Source organism: Protopterus annectens, chromosome 1.part0 (genome assembly GCF_019279795.1).
Source record: "Protopterus annectens isolate FY-2018-M chromosome 1.part0, PAN1.0, whole genome shotgun sequence".
NCBI lineage: Eukaryota > Metazoa > Chordata > Ceratodontiformes > Protopteridae > Protopterus > Protopterus annectens.
Genome location: NC_056725.1, coordinates 687,195,085 through 687,215,914, shown reverse-complemented (window position 1 = coordinate 687,215,914; position 20,830 = coordinate 687,195,085). Strand labels below are relative to the sequence as shown.

Here is a 20,830-nt window from a genome sequence, read left to right as displayed (position 1 = left end):
ATTTCTGGGTTTAATTTATAATTAATGAAAGGACAGGAAGGCAGCAACTGTGACAGTTGTCAAAGTAAAGACAGAGGTATGGGGTGTTAGCAAGAAATTTAATATCAGTTGTAGCTGGTATAGAGAAATTGAGTTTTATTGTAAATATAACTGTCCCTTACTTTGACAAGAGATTTTAGAATATTTCTCAAAAAGCATTTGAACCCCTGTTTTAGATTTCCATTACCTGAGAAAGACAGTTCTGCTGAGTTGCTAAACTTCAGGATCGGGAACATGTAGAAGACACCTTCTATTTTTTATGAAAACACCTCTCTATACTAATGTCCCATATGATGATAACATCATAACATGTCTGACACACATACGTGATGAAACATAATGCCTAACCATCAGCCATAAGACACTTGGACAGAGCATTAACTTTATTTTAACACACAGCAACTTTTATTACATAGGAAAATATTATGTTCAAGTTATAGTAACTGCTTATGGACACCTAGTTAGCACAATAGTATGTGACCCTGCCTATGGTTCAAGCCGGCAGAGGAGTTTGTAGGACATTTTGGTCCTGGTCCCCTTCAATAAACACATCACACCAAATAGGTTCATAGGTTAGTTCGTAGGTTAGTACTAAGCTAACTGCTCTTGCGAGCCATTTTAAGCTTAGCCAATTATCCCTTGTGAGACTATGACATTTGATGACCTTTATTAAATTTCCATAAAATAGCTTTGTTTACAAATTCATTTATTACAACTATTTATAATTGCTTCTAAACACAGCATGACATCCTTGTAATGTTAATCAGGGCAGCGTACCTACTCACCCTGGCCAACAAGCAGGGTCAATACCTCTGCTCGCTTACTTTACTCATGAAGCAGCGTCCCATCTCACTTCATACACCATTCATTGAATTACCTTCCACCAAGTAAGCAGCATCCTTACCTCAGCTTTCTTATCTATTCAGCAAGCTTCCTGCAACTACTAATTTTCCTTTCCCCCAGATCCTTGAAATGAACATCCAGACACCAGAGGGGGAGAGGAAGAGGGCAAGCCTAGCCCTCTTCTCTGCCACCCACCCTGACCAGGCTGTTCGCCCTCCCTTCTACCCAAAATTGTTCAACCCCCTACTTTCCATAAAGGGAAGGGTCAAGCCAAATATCATTTGGTGTACCCATCATCTGTAAAGCACCTTAGAATCCCGTCATAAACCCACCTTGCCATACCACCACTGAAACACACCCTAATGAAACTAAATATAGGATTGCTGTGACCCCACTATAGCACCGGAACATCCACTCCAAGAGAATACATACCTTTTTAGCCCATTACTGTAGGAAATAGTCTAACTCCAAAACTTTAATGTCCTAACCTTAGATAGCCGAAAACCAGCACCCCTTGACCTAGTTTCTGAAAACTCACCTATGCTCAACAATGAAGTAATCTACGTGCCCAGCCATAAGCACCCCCAATTCACTCATTACCAAACATTCTTAACCCTCGTTTGTCCCTAGCCTTCTAACTCAAAAGCTCTCTTTCCTTATGTTACCTATACCACTAGTAGGTAATTAAAATCTGTCCTACAGCTGCCTTATCCTGCAACCAAGCTTCCTTTAAACCTTCGATTCCCCTGTAACAACGCACCCAGTTTCTAAAACTACCCCAGCACAGTCAAATACCAACCATGCTCTCTAAAACCCTATCTACCAAATTAACCCAAATCCCAAATGAAATGATCCTTGTGCTATTCTGTAAAACCTTAATGTGGTATGTAACAAATACTACCTACTCAGGGAACAAATTTGTCACCCCAAAGATTCCACCCATTAGGGACAAACTCCAGCATCCTATCAAACACCTCCTTGGCCCTTTCCTCACATGCGGTTCAATGACTGGATGAGTGAATACAGCCACCCCAAGGTTCCAAGAAAGCAAGGATTAACCTTCCCCTGATTGCAAGAGCCATAGGGCTGAAGCCTAATATGTTCCTGTGCTCCTATGAATGTTGTGACTCTATTCATCCCGTGGGATCCCCACACTCCCCATAAACTATCCCCGACAGTTTTCTCTTGGGACCCCCTACCTACCTCTTCCTTACTTGCCCTCTATACCAATGCAGTAATCGGCTCCCAATAATTAAACACATAACTCTGACATGCCTTACTAAGGTGATTACTCAGACCCTCCTTATGCCCCATTCCAGTGGCAAGAACATCCATCTTATCAAGCATACCTTTCAAATCTCCTTTTCAAGCCACCGCATGATGCCTTCTGCACTCCAGCAATTTCTGTCAGTAACTGTTGCCCACTTGTGCTCCCATGTGTAACCTCCTCACTTGCCACTGCTTCCATCCTCCACAAATTCACTGTGCATCTCCACAAATGGTACTCGGCACACCATCATCTACAAAGAAAGGAAAAAATTAAATCCTCTATATGTGAAGAGAAGGCTCTACCTTATACCCACCTACCTATTCCAACTTACAGCCACAGCATTCCAAGACCCCATCTGCAAGAAAGAAAAGACATGTAAATCATCCAAAATACATAACACACATTCCAAGACATCTTCAAGGACAACCTATCCTGCCAACCCAGGAAATAATGTACCACTGCCACTCACATTATGACAAAGCAGCCATAACTGAAGCTATGCTTCCCATGACTCTATCAAATAGCCAAGATAAATTTAACTAGCAGTTGAGTATGTTAAGACTAAACCCCACACATGAAGGGGACCTATCAATATCCACAACCCAGTTAACCTTGCGATTCCAGACCACATCAGTTTGTGCCCTGTATAAGCCAAGCTAACTTATATTGTAAAACCATCTGCCTAGCTCTCAACCTTCCATCTTCAAATGAGGCACACTAACGCACATAATATGGAACAAATGAACACAATGCAACAAACATAATAGCTGACTAACAGTTTACAAATACAATCAGGTAGTATCCTTCTAAAGTACATCTAACAGACAGTACCCCCTAGTTGTCCTGGACACTTTGGTATGGTCTAGATCCCCATATAAAACATACTTCATGGTGCAGTGCAAAATACTCATGCTACACCAATACCATTCACCAAGATATACCCAATGCACCACTTGCATGTGCAGCCGATATCCACAAGCCTTCAATAATTCGAACCTGATCAAGAAATCTGGACAAAACCATACAATAAAAGGAGAATAAATGCTCAAAAATAGGGACCTTTTATACATGACATCACCGAATTGTGTCTTACTGTTACATAACCAGAAAACCACCAAAGACTGACTTACAGGACCCTCAAACATTTCTCTGAAATGTCACTTGCCGTAATATAGCTTCCTCCTTTAGTAAACCAGCTGTACTAATCCCTTTCTGTATTCATATAGGTTCATAGATAAGTACTAGGCTATATGCCTGAGGGCATCTATAAGCCTAGCCAGAATGTGTTGGCTTTCGCCACCCCCTTAGATTAGTTCCCTGTGCCTCTGTCCAGTAGAGCCACTGCAGTGATCCCCGGGGTAAATTTTCTGTTTTCCATCCACTCATCAAGGTTTCTCTTGAAGAGTATTAGTGAGGGGCTCTGCCTAATGTAGATTTGAATCCTGTTCCAAAGCATGGGGAGTCTCTGGGACAGGAATCTATCCCTCCAACACTTCCTATTTATCATTGTGGTGAGGTTAAGATCCCTAGAGTGTGTGGCTCTTGGTGATTTGTTTTTTTTAGGTGGAGCATGTCCACCAATTCTGGGTTGGACATTGCCTTGTATGCAACCAAGTACGTAGTTAACTTAGCATAAAACTGCATTATTTAGTGATAAATCTACAAGATAAGAACAGCACAAATCAACACCCACATCTCCTTTCAAGCCCATGAAACTGCTGCTGTACGAAGTGCATGTCTATCCCAGAATCACTCATCCTGCACACCTCATTTAGCACCCAGACCACAAACTCTGCCTTTACCTGGGGTTAAAATTTTACATCAAGCTGTAATAGCTGGCATTTCCCAACAGCAATATGTAATGAACAGCCAATAAGATGCCAACTACAACTATTTCAGACATGGACAGCCTTCACGGTGTCACTAGGTTAGCCTGTCTAAACTATATCCACTTTCCTGATAATATTCATGAGCCAGTTATGTTAGCACCTATGGAACCTGTAAAAGAAAACAAACATGTTTGCAAATCACCTTGTATGCCATGTAACGGAACCCTAGGTCTTTGCCACCCAAACGGTAAAGTTTCTAAGTAATAATCTTCAGTCAACCTAAAGTTCTTTCCTGGCCTTCCATAGGGAATGTCTACATTGTGCCGCAGTATATCCACAGTCACGTCCCTTTGTTGCACAAAAAAAAAAAATACTCTCTGTACCACACACAGCAATTACCTAAGGCCCCCATAAGTTTGCATATGTCAATGAATTCCAGGCTCACAGACTCCCACCCCTCCATAAGCATTTGTCCCCAGCAATGCACCAAATAATTAACTCAGCAAGGTTTATTATTACTTTTCTATTTAGCTATTATAACTGCCTTTCTGTTAAATTACAGTTTTGAGAAGTATCTTGTGCATGTAACTTGACAATAAAGGCATCTCTGCAGTTCCCAAATACACTTTTTGGAACAGATGATATCTGCTTTCAAAAAACTAGCAAACTTTGTCAGAGTTGCTTTCTGCTACTGATTCTGCATTAAATTATTTACTAATAGCCTAAATCTGAAAGAAAGCTTTACTGGGCTAGGTCACTGAGCTAAAAAGTTTGGCAGGGTAAATAACAACGCTGCTAAGGGATCAGCTGCTACACTATAAATAGAGGGCTAAACAAGGCAAAATACTCCATGTCAAGCCAGTGATGTACCACTGTGAACTGGAATAGGTGCACAAAATTATTAAAGGCCGCCTGTCTTTAGTGAGGGTGGACATAAGGAGAGACAAAACACAAAGGCAAAGACCATATTGTGAGAATGGGGATCTGAGTTATAGTTTACTCTTAGCAAAGAATGGAAAAGTAATGTGTCTTTTACCATTAGACAAATATTCATAATTTGTTAGCAAAAATAATTAAATGCAGTGAAATGCCGCAAGATTGTCATTTTTCCAGTCTATAAAATGGTGATCTAATCTTTTTTTATTAATATGTTAATACAAATATATTTAAGTTATACAGTAATCTCAATTCATCCATTTGGATTTTTCCTTTTTCCTTTTAATGTTGAAAGGCATTTCTTTTTATGCTGCACAAGTAATGACTGCTGAAGTTAGCAGACATGTATAGTAGTATGCTGAACTAAAGCTGAGTGCTTAGATATTCTCATACTGATTTGGTAAGTAGTACAAACTTTTAGTTCAGTGACAATGATATTTAAAATGTATGAGTAGGTTTAAATACATTATGATGGCTGCCAACTTTGCAGTACATGAAATCAGCATTTCATTTTTCCATAAAGTAAACAGTAAGACAAGAACAGAGAGTAATTGGTTTAGAAAATAAAAAAATGAAATTGATAAGATAGCAATTTTTTTTCATTTCAGATATTGATGAATGTAATCAGATTCCACGTCCATGTGCTAATGGACAGTGTGAAAACACAGCCAGCGGGTACCGCTGTTTATGTCCAAGGGGCTTCCGTCCAAACACGCAAGGAACAGACTGTGTTGGTAAGCTATAGCTCATGTATTTTTATGTCAAGTAATGAAACCTCGCTCACACACAGAATAAGGCATATTTTAATGATGGAAACAACAGAATACATATTTTAGATTTTCTTTTTTATAATTCTTTCAAATTTATAGTTAATTTATATTACACAGTTGAATTTTGCCAAAAAAAAATGTATGCTTTGTTCTCTTTTTTTTTTTTTTTTTTTTGTTTCAGCAGTGATTATATATTGGAAAAGGAGTCACTTTTCTTAATCTACGTATGTCAGTCAAGTCTTTTCGTCTTTTCCCGGTTAGGGGTCACCACAGCAGAACTCCGGTCCGCTAATGATTGGCAGTAGATTTTTTTTTTTTTATGATGCTGAGTTGCCAGCCCGACGCCCAACCTTCAGCGAAGGCATGCCCATTCACGCACGTCTTTCGGAGGCCACTTGACCACGGGGAGGACATGCAGATTCCATACAGAAGGCACTCCCAGCTGAGTGATGTTTCAGAATAGTTTCAATATTTATGTGTTATGTTATGGGCCACAAAATGAATAGATGAAATTATGGTGTTCATCAACAGTCTCCATCGTATCAACAGTGCTCATCTGATCTCCTGCCTGTCATCAGATTTGGTATATCACTGTATCACCAATCACAAGTGGAGCATGTGTCAAGCTGCATTACAACGTGTAACATATTGTGAACTTGAAGGCCAGCAGACTAGTGGGTCTGGTTTGCTGAGCAATAGTCATGTGACTGAAGTACTTGAGGAATGTCTGGGAGAAGATCATATTGTAGAGCTCAGATGTGCTGAATGCCTGCAGTAGAGGTGAAGTGCCCTAGGAAGCTATTTCTTCACCTAATATACAAAAGGAGGTTCCTGTTTAATTTGAGGATTGCAATTTCAGAATTCAGAACACAGAACATTGTTTCAGATCTCACAAATACAGCCATTTTTGCAAGCCATGTGCAAAAGTTTAAATAGAAGATTTATTTTTTTAACTAAAACATGAGTGCTGTAGCACTCCATATATAAACTGTAGCAACTGTTTGCTACATTTGTAGCAAAAAGCTTGCTACAATTGAAAATAAGATTTTTTTAAATAAAAATGTTTTGAAGTAGGGTTGTGGGCAGGGCACAGAAAAGGGACCTGAATGTCTGAGGCAGGAGTGAAGGTGTGTGTGTCATGCATATGGCTACCTGGTTGTTTCTTTTTTTATTTTTTGGTCTTCAATGGAAGAACAGTAGATCTAACTGTCGGCAACACGGTGGTGAAATAGTTATCATTGTTGCAACACAGCAAGAGGCTCTCCTGTTCAATTCTCAGCTGGGGTGCCTTCTGTGCGGAGTTTGCATGTCCTGCCTGCATTTGAGTGGGCTTCCTCTATGTGCTCAGGCTTCGTCCCACATTCCAAAGACATAAGCTGGAGCATTTCTCCCTGGGCCTCCACTGAAAATAGGCTCTGTCCGGTAAACAAATGTTAAATAAATAATAAGCAAATTATTTGAAGTGCAGCGACTAACTTACTACAGATAAGTGTTTTTTTTTTTTTTTGGCTCCTCATTTGAACAGCTGAGTGGGTGGGGGACTGGTTCATAGTACTGTCCCAAGGCGCTGGCTGAACTAGCTATGCTTCTGTCAAAAATAAATATATAATTTGTTCTTACTTCAGCCCTAACAAAATTAAGTATTTCTTTCTAAAAGTATGTCTTTTATGCCTCAACATACAGAACTTGGAAAAAATGCTATCATTTTCTTTCATTAAAACTCAAGATTCAACTATTACAGCTGCTAGATTACCTTATTGTAGTTTTTGAATTAGTCATACGTTTTTCTTCTGCTAAAGTCTTCTTGCCTGCTGTATCTAAGTTTCATCTTGGTCAGGATGTTTTTCCTTGGGATTGCTAAAAGTTGCTAAGGCCTTTTTGGAGTATACTTTCCTTTTGAGGCCATTGACTAGTGCCTCCTTGGACTTTTGTCTTGGACACTTTAACTCCAGACCTCAAATATTTGTCTTGTAAGACATTCCCTTAGTGGTTATTATCTCTGCCCATGAGCTTATGTCTGTTTTGTGGATCCTCCTTACTCGGTCTTCCAACACAATCATATTTCCCATAGTGCTAACCTAAGGAGGCTGCTTAGTTTAATTTTAATCAGGCCATTAATTTTCTTGTCAATTTTTCGAAAGTATCTCTTACCCTTTCAAGATGTTCACACACAGTTATATATTATTTGGATATAATTAAGTCTCTTATGAAACTTTCCTAGTTTTTCATTTCCAGTGATTCCAAAACAGTTATCCAGAAGGTTTCCAAGGTCATCTTGGCTTGGTGGTTGCTAATTTATTAAGTGCTGCTATGTCTTCCACTGCAGGCAGTTGCCTGGTTTTCCAATTGCTCATTCCACTCATATTTTAGGTGCTTTGGCTGCCTTGTTTTGGAATGTTTCACTGGTTATCTCTTTGGCTGCTCCTTGGTCATTTTTGTGAAGCTCTATAAGCTGGCACCAGCTTGAATTATTTTATTTTATTTTATTTATTTATTTTTTATTTTACATTTGTTGACCGGGCTGGTCTAGCTGGATACATGTCCTTTTTCAGTAGAGGCCCGGGGAGAAACGCTCCAATAAGAAGAGAAGGTACAATACATACACGTGCAGCAGTAAATAGTATTAACATAAAGATACAAAAAACAGCTGGCTTTACATACTGTTGAATAACAGGCACAGAGATTATGTAGATAATCTTACATGGTTACATTGTGCAGTCGTGAGGGAAGATTCTAAACTCTGGGATAGGGAAGAGACTTAGGTGGTCTGGGACCTTTGGGGTTAGTCTGGTTTAGGACAAGGGCAAATCCAGTGGGACTTAAGGAATTCTTTGAGGTGATTTTTGAATTGATTAAGCGAGGTCATAAGTCTTAGGTTGTTTGGGAGGGAATTCCAGAGCTTTCCGATGGAATTGGCATAGAGAGCATCACCTCCAGAGTTGTTAGATTTAATGGTCAGTACCTGGACACTTTTAGATGATCTGAGGCAGGTTAGGTTGGAGTAGGGGGTCAGTATTTTGCTCAGTGAGGGGGTTTTGTCTGGTTGGTTAATTATTTTAAATGCCTCAGTGAGTTGGTTGAGTTTGAGAATATTGGGCAATTCTAACCATCCAAGTGTCTTTAGGTTAAGGCAATGGTGGGTGCGATAAGGCATTCCTGTTATAAATATGGCTATATGATTATAGGCTGTAGAGAGTTTATTGAGCTCTCTCCTGTTGAGGAATGAAAGTATTGGGGAGGATGGAGAGGAGATGAGTGCGAGCAATGGTTAGTTTGGCATGTGGGGTTAAAAAGTTCTTTATTCTATACATGGAGCCGAGTTTCTTGTTTACAGACTTAATGGTTAGGCTGATGTGCATGTCAAATTTAAGCTTGTGGTCAATGGTCACACCTAGTAGTTTGGTGTAGGAGACAGGCTCTATGATGGTGCCATTGGTGGAAACCATGTGGAAGATCGTGTTATTGGCATTTGGAGGTTCTTTTCCTGGGGAAGTAGATACAGAGGGGAAAAATAGTAGTAACTTGGTTTTAGCTGGATTAAGTATGAGTTTTAATTCAGAGAACCATTTTTCGACTATAGTAAAACAGTGCTGGGTTGTTGCTTGGAGTTTGATGAGAGAGACGTCAGAGCAGATCAGGGTGGAGTCATCTGCATATTGGATGCAGGTGGCTTTGGGGATGACTGAATGAAGATCATTTATGAAGACAGAGAAAAGAAGGGGACCAAGTATAGAGCCCTGGGGAACACCAATGGTATTGGGGAGTAGGTCAGATAGCCTGTTTTTTCATTGGACAGCTTGTTGTCTACCAGAGAGGTAAGCATTAAACCAACTTATAGCTAGGTTGTTAAGATGTAGGGTTTCCAGGGTGTGGAGCAGATGCTGGTGATTGACCATGTTGAAGGCTTTCTATAGGTCAAGAAAGAGAGCGGAGGATATTAATTTATTATTGCGGTTGTTATTGACTGAGTCAACAAAGGAGAGAAGGGCAGTGGTTGTACTATGATGGGGGCGAAAACCATGTTGGGTGTTAGACAAGAGACTATTAAGGGTAAGGTAGTGTAGGAGTTGTTTGTGAACACACTGTTCCATAATTTTGGCTAGTGGAGACAGTATTGCTATGGGTCTGTAGTTGGATGTCTCCGTGGAGGTCACTCCTTTGTGAAGAGGGATGATATAAGAGATTTTCCAAATAGAGGGAATGGTAGCTTCAGTTATGGTTCTGTTAATCAAGATTGATATGGGATAGGCGATGGCGTCGGACGCTATTTGTAGGTATTTGGCTGGGTGGTGGTCAGCCGCCAGGGTGGTTGGTTTGAGTTTTTTCAAAAGGGTACGAATATAGGAGGTAAATACTGGTTGTAAGTTAAAAGAGGGGTGAACTGGGTCGTTAGTAAGAGTTATGGATGAGGGAGTAGTGGTAAGCTGACTGGCTAGGGACTGGATGGTCTCGGTAAAAAAAAGAGTTAAAAGTGTTGGCTATTTCTTCTGGATCTTTCCCAATGAGTTTCTCAGGGGTGGGGGTGGTAGATTTACCAGGATGGAGGAGGTTATTAAATCCTGCCCAGAATTTCTTTGGGTTATACTGGTGTTTATCCTGGAGGTGACAGAAATATTGTTTTTTATCTGTAGTAATGGCTGTTTTTGTTGAATTTCTAAGCTGTTGAAACTTGATGCGATCTAGTGGCATTTTAGTAGCTCTCCATTTGTTCCAGGCCTGGTCACGGAGTTTAATTTTAGTTTTAGTATCTCTTGTTAGCCAAGGTGCTATACGTTCTTTGGTTCTGATTAGCCGCCTTGGGGCGTGGGAGTCAAGTATCTTAAGGAATGTGTCATTAAAGTATGACACGCTCTCATCTAGGGATAAAGTTTTTAGGATGGACCAATTACAAGATTTGAGTTCTGCAAGGAATCGGTTTGGGACAAATTTCTTCTTATTTCTAACTAGTCTGTATGGGGGGGGGGGTTAGTAGGTGGGCATTTATGTTTTATGATATAAGTAATAAGGTGGTCACTAAGGTCATTGGGAAGGATCCCTGTGGTATAGTTATTTGTATCTTTGTTGGTAAGAATCCAGTTGATGATACTCTCTTTTTGCTGAGCATTTCCAGTTCTAGTGGGAGATAGAATATTTTGGGAGAAACCATGTAAGTTGATAGAATGGAGATTTTTGTGTTCGGAGCAGAGGGACCAGTCAATGTTGAAGTCTCCTAGCACTATGTTTTTTTGAGGGTAATTGGTGGCTAACCAGCTGAGAGTTTGCTCTAGGTTTTCTGAGTTCTTGCCTGGTGGTATATACATTATTATAAGATTGATGCATTTTTGGCTGTTTAGGCATATCTTTAGGGCAATCAGTTCTAGGTTAGAGACCTTAGGAGGTTGGAGTGGATTCCTAATGATATTCAGTGAATTCCTAAACATAACAGCTGTTCCCCACCCTTTTTATTTATCCGATCAGCCCTAAGGATATTATACCCGGGTGGGAGAATTTCTTCATCCGTAGTGCCTGGTTTGAGCCATGTTTCCGATAGGTACATAATGTCAGGGGAATGGGTAGCTAACATAGCATGTAAGTTGTGAACCTTGTTATTAATGCTTCTTAGATTAAGGTGGAATATAAGGAGGGAGCCAGCAGAATTTCTGGCGGATTTAGAGGAGATAGAGTCTGGGACAGTGTTAGGACCTGGGTTGGGGTGGATGTCACCATCATTGGTGATACATTTTTTCAGGTGGTCTAGTAGTCTTTGGAGTTTGAATAGTAACTTAAGACTAGTTTTAGTGGTGGATGCCTTAGGGTGGCGGGGGGTAAGATGCACTATTTTGGAGCCTAGGGTATTAGCAGGGTAGAGAGAGAGGGAGAGATAGGGTTAGAGGGAAGGTTTGAATGTAAGGAAGTGTGACTCTTGGGGAAGGGAACTCCCGAGAGTGCTTGATTTTCATATCTAGTCGAAAGATAAGGAATAAGAAGGGGTAATACTATAAGGGGGATGATAGAATATGAGTTTTTGTCCATGGTATAGAGAGAGGCTAGTGGGTGGGAGGACTAGGAGAATTTCCTTGGTAATATAGGAAGGCCAGAAATGTGGGAGGGGAAGTGATAAAGTGAGGGGCAGTTGTGATTGGTAGATAGTAAGTGGGATGGGCTAGTCAACCTAATAAATGTAGAGGTAGTGGGGGCGGGTGGGATAAGGGGGCAGGGTGGGGCACGGAGCGAGCCCGAGCGAAGCGAAGGTGAAGCGGAGCAGGGAATACACCGCCAGGAGTTTGCAGGGTCTCAAAGGTAACTGGTTGTAGGTTCTGCAGACAAATTTTTAAAGAAATTGCTTGTCTTATTTGAGGGACTCAGTTCTTGGCTATATAGTTTCAGAGCCTGATTTTGGTGAAGGTACTGTCTGATTCCTGCCAGCGGAACGCTTTCCTGGCTAACAAAATTAAAGCTAGGATGTTTATTTTACCCTAAATCTATTTGAGTGATACACTTGTATTTTCAGTTAGTTATTAGGAGCTGGTCTGTGCATTCGCACTGGGAGGGCGTCCTTTATTTCAGCGTAGGTAACCTGGGTGCCACGCGGTGAGCAGTTAGCATGGGGGGCTACCTAGGATGAGATAGGGAGAGAGACAGTATTTTAATGCCACAGTATATGGCGTTCAGAGGCTTATGAGATACAGACAATTCACAATGCTAGAGCCCTTTACATAAGTAGTCAGCGTGTAAGTGAAACATTTACAAAGCACTCTCAGTCTACATGTAACAGTACAGCAAAGTTATTTTAAATACCAAAATTGCATATTAGAAATCAAAGGCACCATCCAATTTGTTACTAAATAGCTTAATAACAGGCTTAACGCTAGCTTTGCAGTAGCTGAAAATATAGTTTAGGTAGTGGTAACACTAGTAATAGTTTTATGCAGTCCTTAGGCTTACACAGCTGTAACAGACCTATTCTACCTTCATTCTATAAGTGGTTATTATCTAGTGATAATTGAGATTGAAGGTGTAGGACACCCTTTTATGCTACTGTGTTCAAGAGTTTTTGCCTAGCAGCTCCCATTAAGAAGAGCTTGGAATGCTGTCCTTACCATAATGAACAATCTGAAGAACTGTAACAAAGCACCATACACAAAAAGGCCAGTGTATAAATTCACAAACTAGTTTACTGTAAAACAATAAAGTGTTGAAAATTCTCTTAGCAACTCATCTTTGCAAAGCCTTTACAGAGTAATATACAATGAAAGCACACACGTTTTATACATCTCATACTAATAGAATACTCAACCACTTTAACAATTAAGTATTAAAATGAACCTTATTATGACTCCCCATTACAAAAAGAATTTCCAATTACATTCCCTGTTAAGTCCTACAGGGAAAAGTGTATTAAACTTTAAAATTAAAATGGATTCCTTTCTGTGTAATTTACTTTTAATATCTTGGGGATACATGTACTCTTTATAAACTTGATTTAAAATAGTAGCCTGCAACCCCATAGGGTCACTGTCATGGTACTGCTGAAAATGTATAGCAACTGGATTGTATTCACTACACTTTCTAATATCTCTAATATGTTCTTTAAACCTAGCTGAAAAGTTTCTTTTTGTTTCCCCTATGTAAAATTTTTGACACGGGCATTTAAACCCATACACGACCCCCTCCACTATATAAACCCTGCTCCTGAAATTTAGCTCCATTAATATAGTTGAAACTACTTACCACAAATTGACACCCTGTACATTTCCCACACGGGTATGTTTCCTTTTCCCCCACTGTATTATTTCTTATAATCATGGGCATATGAAACTTTGCATGTACCAACAAATCTTTGATACTTCTACCCTTCTGTAGGAAATCACCAACCTTTTAGAATGTAAGAAATCCAAACTATTATCTCAATGAAAAATGTCCCAAAAATATTTAACCATATGAATACATTTTTCAGAAAACAATGTATATTTAGTAACAAAATCAATCAATTCCTTTGACTTATTGCCTCTTGTAGCATCAACCATTTCTTTTTCTTTTCTTAAGGGTTTATTTATACTTCTATTTTTTGTTGTAACTTTCCCTTCTCCTTCCCAGATGGCATCACTCTCATATCCACTATTTTGAAATATTTTAATAGTTCTTTCCATCTCCCCTTGACATTTTTGTCTAACATTACATAGCCTGGATACTCTCAAATATTCCCCATACGGTATTGATTCCATAGTGTGTGTGTGTGTGTGTGTGTGTGTGTGTGTGTGTGTGTGTGTGGGGGGCAACTTTCCCCATGTAGTATATGATATTGATTTTGAAAATTTCTATGAATTCTTGTTTTTATTACACTAGTATACATACCTTCCAAAGTTACATCTAAACAGTTTACTTTATACCATCAAAACTAATCCCAAACCTATTATTATGCATTTCTTCTATAAAACCTGACACACATCTAAAACCAAATGTAGAAGAATAGCAGGTACTCCACAACAATTGAAGCAAACCACTGAGTAAAAAATATATATTCTTTATTCCATAAAGTAAGTGCTTTCGCATCTCCAAGGACATTTCTTCAGACTTAAAACAATACTAAAGTACTTCAGCTCCATTTAAATATGGTATCACTTCTAGTAAAAAAACAATTAAATGCCTAATAGAAAACACATGATAAAAGCTCTTAAAGTCACGATTCCGATATGTTCTATACTATATGCCCATGTATGAAAAACATTTAATAGTGAAAGATAAAAGTATAGATATATGTGTGTGCATGTGTATGGAATGTGTATAAAACAGGGGGTGGGGGGGCAAAACACTTGTATTGAACTTCTACAAATAAGAACTCAGCAATAGTACAAAATATTAAAAAATATGTTAAAAAATATATATTAAAAATATATGTTAAAAGCCTTAATATATCCATCTTGGTTTTATCGTATGTATGCTGATTCTCCAGCTCTTAAAAAGCACACAGTGCATACAAGGAATAATATAATCAAGTAAGAGCTGGAGAATCAGCATACATAAGATATAGCCAAGATATATTTTTTAACATATTTTTTAATATTTGGTACTATTGCTGAGTCATATAAGGAGTTCTATAGCTAGACATTCTATAGACACTGGACCTTTCTGATGGTTATTTGGACATGAAGGAGCTGTAGTGCATCATGCTGCTTTACCAGCCTTGATGTGAGTCGCTTCTAGATGTAAATTGTCAAAGTAAACTTTATCGTCATTTAGAAATCACACAAGTTCAAAAACTGAATGTAATTCTGTACCTCCAGACTCAATGTGCAGACAACATTTAGACTAGTTTCACAGACATTTACAGATATACCACCTAGCTATTACATCACGGACATGCAGGTAGGCAGACTGCACATAATTAGAAACACATTTTAACACTTTTTGCAGGGAACACTTACTTGCATGAGACTTTAGTATTGCACAAGTACTTCGTTAAGACATTGCATTGATCCTTGCACAGAAAGAAACATTTGAGTATTGCACTGTGAAGATTAGAGTATTGCACTATGGACCTTAAGAGTATTGCACAATAGTTAATTTACAAATTCATAACTTGTATTGCACTGAAAGAAGAGATATTGTACTACACTGCTACTGCCCTAGATGGCCTATAAGTTAACAGTCATGGTGAATATTGCACTAAGTATTAAATGAGACTGGTAACCAGGTTAATGCACAATGTTAAGTTGTCATTCTCGCCTTCATTCTTGCTGGATGGGATCGGAGCCGAACCTCAGCTCCGACTCGGCCTATACTATAGCTCGAGAGCTATTTTTACCGGCTCGAGGCAGCCCTATATCCCACAATACCATGCGCTAACTCCCCAGATCTCGTTTGCCGCTTCGCTACGAGGATGTCTTTTTTACCGGCTCAGGTTAGTAAGGAGTTTTACTTAATTGAACTAGTTTTCAGGTAGTTTTTTCCCAGTAGTTATCTTTGTCTAGGTCCCTACTGATTACCTTATTCTCGGATCCCTTTCTCTTGTAGCCCTTCTTCCCTTATTTAGTTAATTTTTTATCTTGGGCCTACGGGCTTTACCTCAGTTTCCCTACCCCTTCCTATATGTGTGTGTGGGTTTAATCAGTTCCCTTAACTCCTTTTATAGTTAATTTTAAATTGAGTGTGTGTGTGTGGACTGACTGTGTTTTTTACTGTGGTAAACTATGTCCAAAGACTCTAAGGTCTCGGGATTCAAGAAGTGTGACTCGTGCTGTCAGAAAATGTCTCTGACAGACGGTCACACTTCTTGTGTCTATTGCTTGGGGCCTTTACACCTGTAGGACTCTTGTTCCGTTTGTCACGGATTTAGTTCAAGAGTCCTGCAGGAGAGGCGTAACAAGCTTATTTTAAAGAGCTTGTTATAGCCTGATGACTCCCCGTCCAAGTCTGGCTCGGGGAAGTCATCAAAAACCGCCAAACCCTCGGCTCAGCTTCTGAGTCGAGGGCTGGTGCTGTTAAGATGGCTCCGACCTCGGTTCCGGCTGGCTCCGAGGTGAGCAAAGTGGTTTCCACTCCAAAACCATCATCGGAGCCGACCCCAGTGCGCAAGCGCTCTAGGTCCCCCTCCCTAGAGTCTGTTAGATCGGCTCTGAGATCCCCTCTCTTGTCGGAGCGGAGTCATAGGACACATTCATCGAGGTCATCTAGGCTTTCTGACCATGACATCGAGAGGGTGGTCATTAGACTCAAAATCTCAGGCACTGGCCCAAATGCTCCAGAGCCCATCTCATCAGATTGCAGCTCCTTCGATACAATTATCTATTCTTCCACTGACTCATCACTCGAGCTCGGTGCCGGAGTTTCTCGGAACCGTGACCTTGCCTACGTCGGAGCCGATACTTCCTCCTTCGGCTCTGGTGTCGTCGGCTCCGACCTCTTCATTGGTTCCGTCCATGGAGAGGTCCAGGCGCCGAGACTTCATTGTCAGCTCCGAGGGGGCGAGTGGCATTGGACCCTTGTCCGACCCCGGTCTCCCTCTCAGAGCTTCAGCTCTGATTAGTTCGGTCCCGACATCATTCTCGGAGCCTTCTCTGTCGGCTCCAGAGGTGGTTCCGGTCTCTTCGGAGCCGGTGCTACCTTTGGTATCTGATAGGGGAGCCTTTGAGGTGATGAGGAGTGTGCTGGACCCAGTGTCCACTCTAAGGTTAAGTTCTGCCGCTCCTCCCTCCATAGTGCCTGTTACGGTCTCTGGCCATTCTCTTGCACCTGTCAGCAGAGATTCACAGTGTGGGGTACCCACTTTGGGTGTCTCCTCCTCTTCCGAGGGCTCCCCAGAAATTTCATGGGAACCCCCTAGGAAAAGAAAGTGCAAGAGGAAGCACATGGACTCCCCCGAGTCTGTCACGTCGGTCACCGACTTGGATGAGTCGGAAGGTTCCCCCAGATCCCCCTCTGAGGATGTCTCCTTTTCAGACATCCTGGAAATCCTAAGACAGAGGGGAAATTGGTCCACTCTTAAACCTTCCGAGGACGAGTTGGTATACCTTGACGCTTTTGGATCTCACCCTTCCACCTCCTGGGTGTCTCCCCCTTTCGACCCACTAATGAAGGTAGTGGCTAGTAAGGCGTGGGCAGCTCCTGATTCAATGGAACCTACCCCTAGGAGGCCTTCTAAATTAATTTCTGCGCCAGATGATAAATCCTTTCTCACCAAAGGCGTTTCAGTTGATGCTATGGTGGTAGCAGCAGCCACTAAGAAGGAATTGGCTGATCCTTCTGTATCTGTTCATCCTCCTAACAAAGAGTCTAGGACCATGGACAGGTATGGCAAGCGGACCTTTGCTTCAGCGACCTTTTCTATGCAATCGCTGAACTATTTATGTAATTTCACCCGCCTTCAGAGAGACTTGCTCAAAGAACTGGGTGAAACGGTACAGGATCCTTCTGCTGCGGGGTTTAAAGACAAAATAAACTCTCAGCTGGCTACCCTGAACTCCATTGTTAACTCCTCCATGTGGCTAATTTCTTATGCAGCCGATGAAACGAGTAGGGCCACTGGTACAGACGTCACGCTTGGATGCGGCTCTGTAACTTTGCCGATCCCTTCAAGGCGTCCTTCACTAACACCCCATTTGATGGTTTGGAATTGTTTGGACCTCAGGTGAAGAATACCCTCACCAGATGCAAGCAAGATGGTAAAACTCTCTCTGCCGTGGGAGTCCGTTTTTCCATGCCTTCTAGACCTTATCCTAAGGGACAGAAGGGGGGAAAGATGTGGTTCTGCAAACCACAGGGAGTCGCACCTGCTGCACGTGGTGATTTTCCCCCTAGAGGCAGAGGGGGAAATAACAACAGACACCACCCCAGGGGCAGAGGGGGTCCTCAGAACCAGGGTTCTAGGGAATCTTTTCCTGATCAACCCTTTCAGCATCCCTGAGAAGCTGCCCGACTGTCCGCCTTCGGAGGCAGTCGGGGGGGAAGATTATCTCTGTACCCAGAAGCCTGGCAATCCCTCTCCCAAGACACATGGGTACAGAAGATCATATCCGAGGGTTACAAAATCCCCTTTACCATTCCCCCGGTACAACCGCCAAAACCCCTACCAGATGTACCACCCGCACAAAGGGGTCAGGCTCAGCTAGAAATAGAAAAGCTATTAGCAAAAAGAGTCATCCAGGCAGTCCCAGCAGATCGGATAGGGTCCGGAATTTACTTCAGGTTCTTTTCGGTACCAAAAAAGACAGGAGATTGGAGACCTATTTTGGATCTCAGCAGGTTAAACAAATCTGTGCTGAAGACAAAATTTCGGATGGTAACACTGCAGTCCATTCTACCCTTTTTGGGCAGAGACAACTGGATGTGCTCATTAGACCTCCAGGACGCGTACTACCACATAAAGATACACAGATGCTCCAGGAGGTTTCTCCGCTTCCGGCTGGGAGTCAGTCACTTTCAATTCAGAGCCCTGCCCTTTGGTCTCACCACAGCCCCCCGGGTGTTCACCAAATGTTTGGCAGTGGTCACAGCTCACCTTAGACAGAAAGGATTCCAGGTGTTTCCATACTTAGACGACTGGCTCATTTCCGCTACCACCAAACATGATCTCATAATGGCCAGGGATTACACCATTCAGCTTTGCAACAGTCTGGGTATTTCTATAAATTTTGCAAAGTCCTCCTTGTTGCCTTGTCAATGTATAAACTTTATAGGCGCTGTATTAAACACCACAGAAATGTCTGCAACACTACCACCCCTGAGAGTGGCAGACATAAGGCAGAATGTTCAGACCCTGTTTCAGCTCAATAAAGTCCAGGTCAACCGAGTACTGAAAGTGTTGGGTCTCATGGCTGCGGCGATTCTTCTACTTCCATTAGCCCGCTTCCACATGAGGCTCCTTCAGTGGATGCTCTTTTCTCAGTGGTCTTTTCAACAGCTACCAATGACCCACAACATTTGGATAACCCCATCTTGCAAGAAACATCTCTCCTGGTGGATGGTTTCCCCCCAGCTTTTTCAGGGCAGACCCTTTGTTCTCCCCCTTCCAGTTGCCACTGTCACAACGGATGCCTCCCTGATCGGGTGGGGGGGCATTATCAGGGCATGATGGTCCAAGGCACCTGGCAACAGTCAGAATGCCACCTGCACATAAATGTCCTGGAGATGAGGGCGGTGCTTTTGACGTTGCAAGCCCTTCAGAGCTCTCTTCCCAAGGGGACTATAGCAATTCAGATGGAGAATATGTCTGTGGTGTGGTACATAAACAAGCAGGGCAGAACAAAGTCCTATCCCCTCTGTCGAGAAGCACTCAGACTTTGGCAATGGGCAATTTCATCTCAACGGTTTCTGATAGCAACGCACATCCCCGGGAAGTCCAACGTCATAGCAGACAGATTGAGCAGAACTATCCTCATGCCTCACGAGTGGTCTCTAAATCAAGCGGTAGCAGACGGAATCTTTCAGAAGTGGGGCCAGCCTTGCTGCAACCTTTTTGCAACTCCCCAAAACAGCAAGTGCCTCGACTTCTTCACACTTTTTCCTCTGCCAGGCCAACCCCTCAGAGACGCTCTTGTTCACGTTTGGCCTCGGGGTCTTCTCTATGCTTTTCCTCCTTTTCCGTTGATCCCGCAATTAATTCAGAAAGCAATCGCATTGAGATCCAAAATGATCCTCATTGCCCCTTTTTGGCCTCGACAAGTTTGGTTCCCGTTCCTGCACAAATACCTACTGGAACAGCCTTGGCATCTGGAACCCCTTCCGGATCTATTGACCCACCTCACGGGCAAGCTGCATCAGTCTCTAAATTCCATCAACCTCACAGCTTGGTTGCTCCACTTCCAGCCATAGCCAGGCTTCCCCTCATCTCTCCTCCTGTTCGTGATATCATTCTGGCCTCCCATAAGTCCAATACTAGGAAGACTTATGCTAGTAAATGGAAGCGTTTTTCATTCTGGTCGCAAAATAGGTCCTTAGATCCTTTTCATGCACCCATTCATGAGGTTTTGGACTTTCCGGCGGAGCTCTTTCATTCTGGATCATCATCGGCCACTATTAGAGTACAATTAGCGGCCATTGCTAACTTTCATGTTGGACTCTCAGAAGCAAATATTATGTCCCACAAGCTATGTAAAGCCTTTCTCAAGGGCATCTTTTTGCTCAGACCTCCAGTAAAAGATCCACCTCCACAATGGGACTTGAATTTAGTTCTAACCTTACTAATTCTGCCCCCTTTTGAACCCGCAGCTTCTTGTTCCCTCAAACTACTTTCCTGGAAAATGCTGTTTTTAGTAGCTATAACATCTGCCAGAAGGGTCTCGGAACTCCAAGCCTTGTCTGTCCGTCCTCCTTATTTGGTTTTTCATAAAGACAGGGTAACTCTCAGAACAAACCCTTCCTTCCTACCAAAACTGTTATCGGAAGCAAATCTAAACCACTGAACAAAAATTACATTCATTAGATGTTCATCGCCAATTACGGTATTACCTAGACAGGACAAAACAATTCAGAAAATCAGATCAGCTCTTTCTCTCTTATGCGGCAGGTAAGAAAGGGCTTCCAGTTTCGAAAGTTACCCTTTCCAGATGGCTGACATCTATTATTACCTTGGTCTATGAGTTGAGGCACAGGCAACTTCCCTCTAGGCCTAAGGCTCATTCAACCAGGGCTCTATCTACTTCAACGGCATTTCAAGCAAGGTTACC

At 41.8% G+C, this 20,830-nt stretch overlaps 1 protein-coding gene across 1 annotated transcript in view; it reads left to right on the top strand.

Annotated features, from left to right (window-relative positions):
• The window catches only part of LOC122793921 (latent-transforming growth factor beta-binding protein 4-like), a 2,484,519-nt gene that overhangs the window by 1,946,291 nt on the left and 517,398 nt on the right, over positions 1 to 20,830 (top strand). The window contains exon 21 of the mRNA XM_044062009.1: positions 5,526 to 5,651. Coding sequence (XP_043917944.1) covers positions 5,526 to 5,651 — 126 coding nt within the window. The remainder of the gene's footprint in view (positions 1 to 5,525; positions 5,652 to 20,830) is intronic.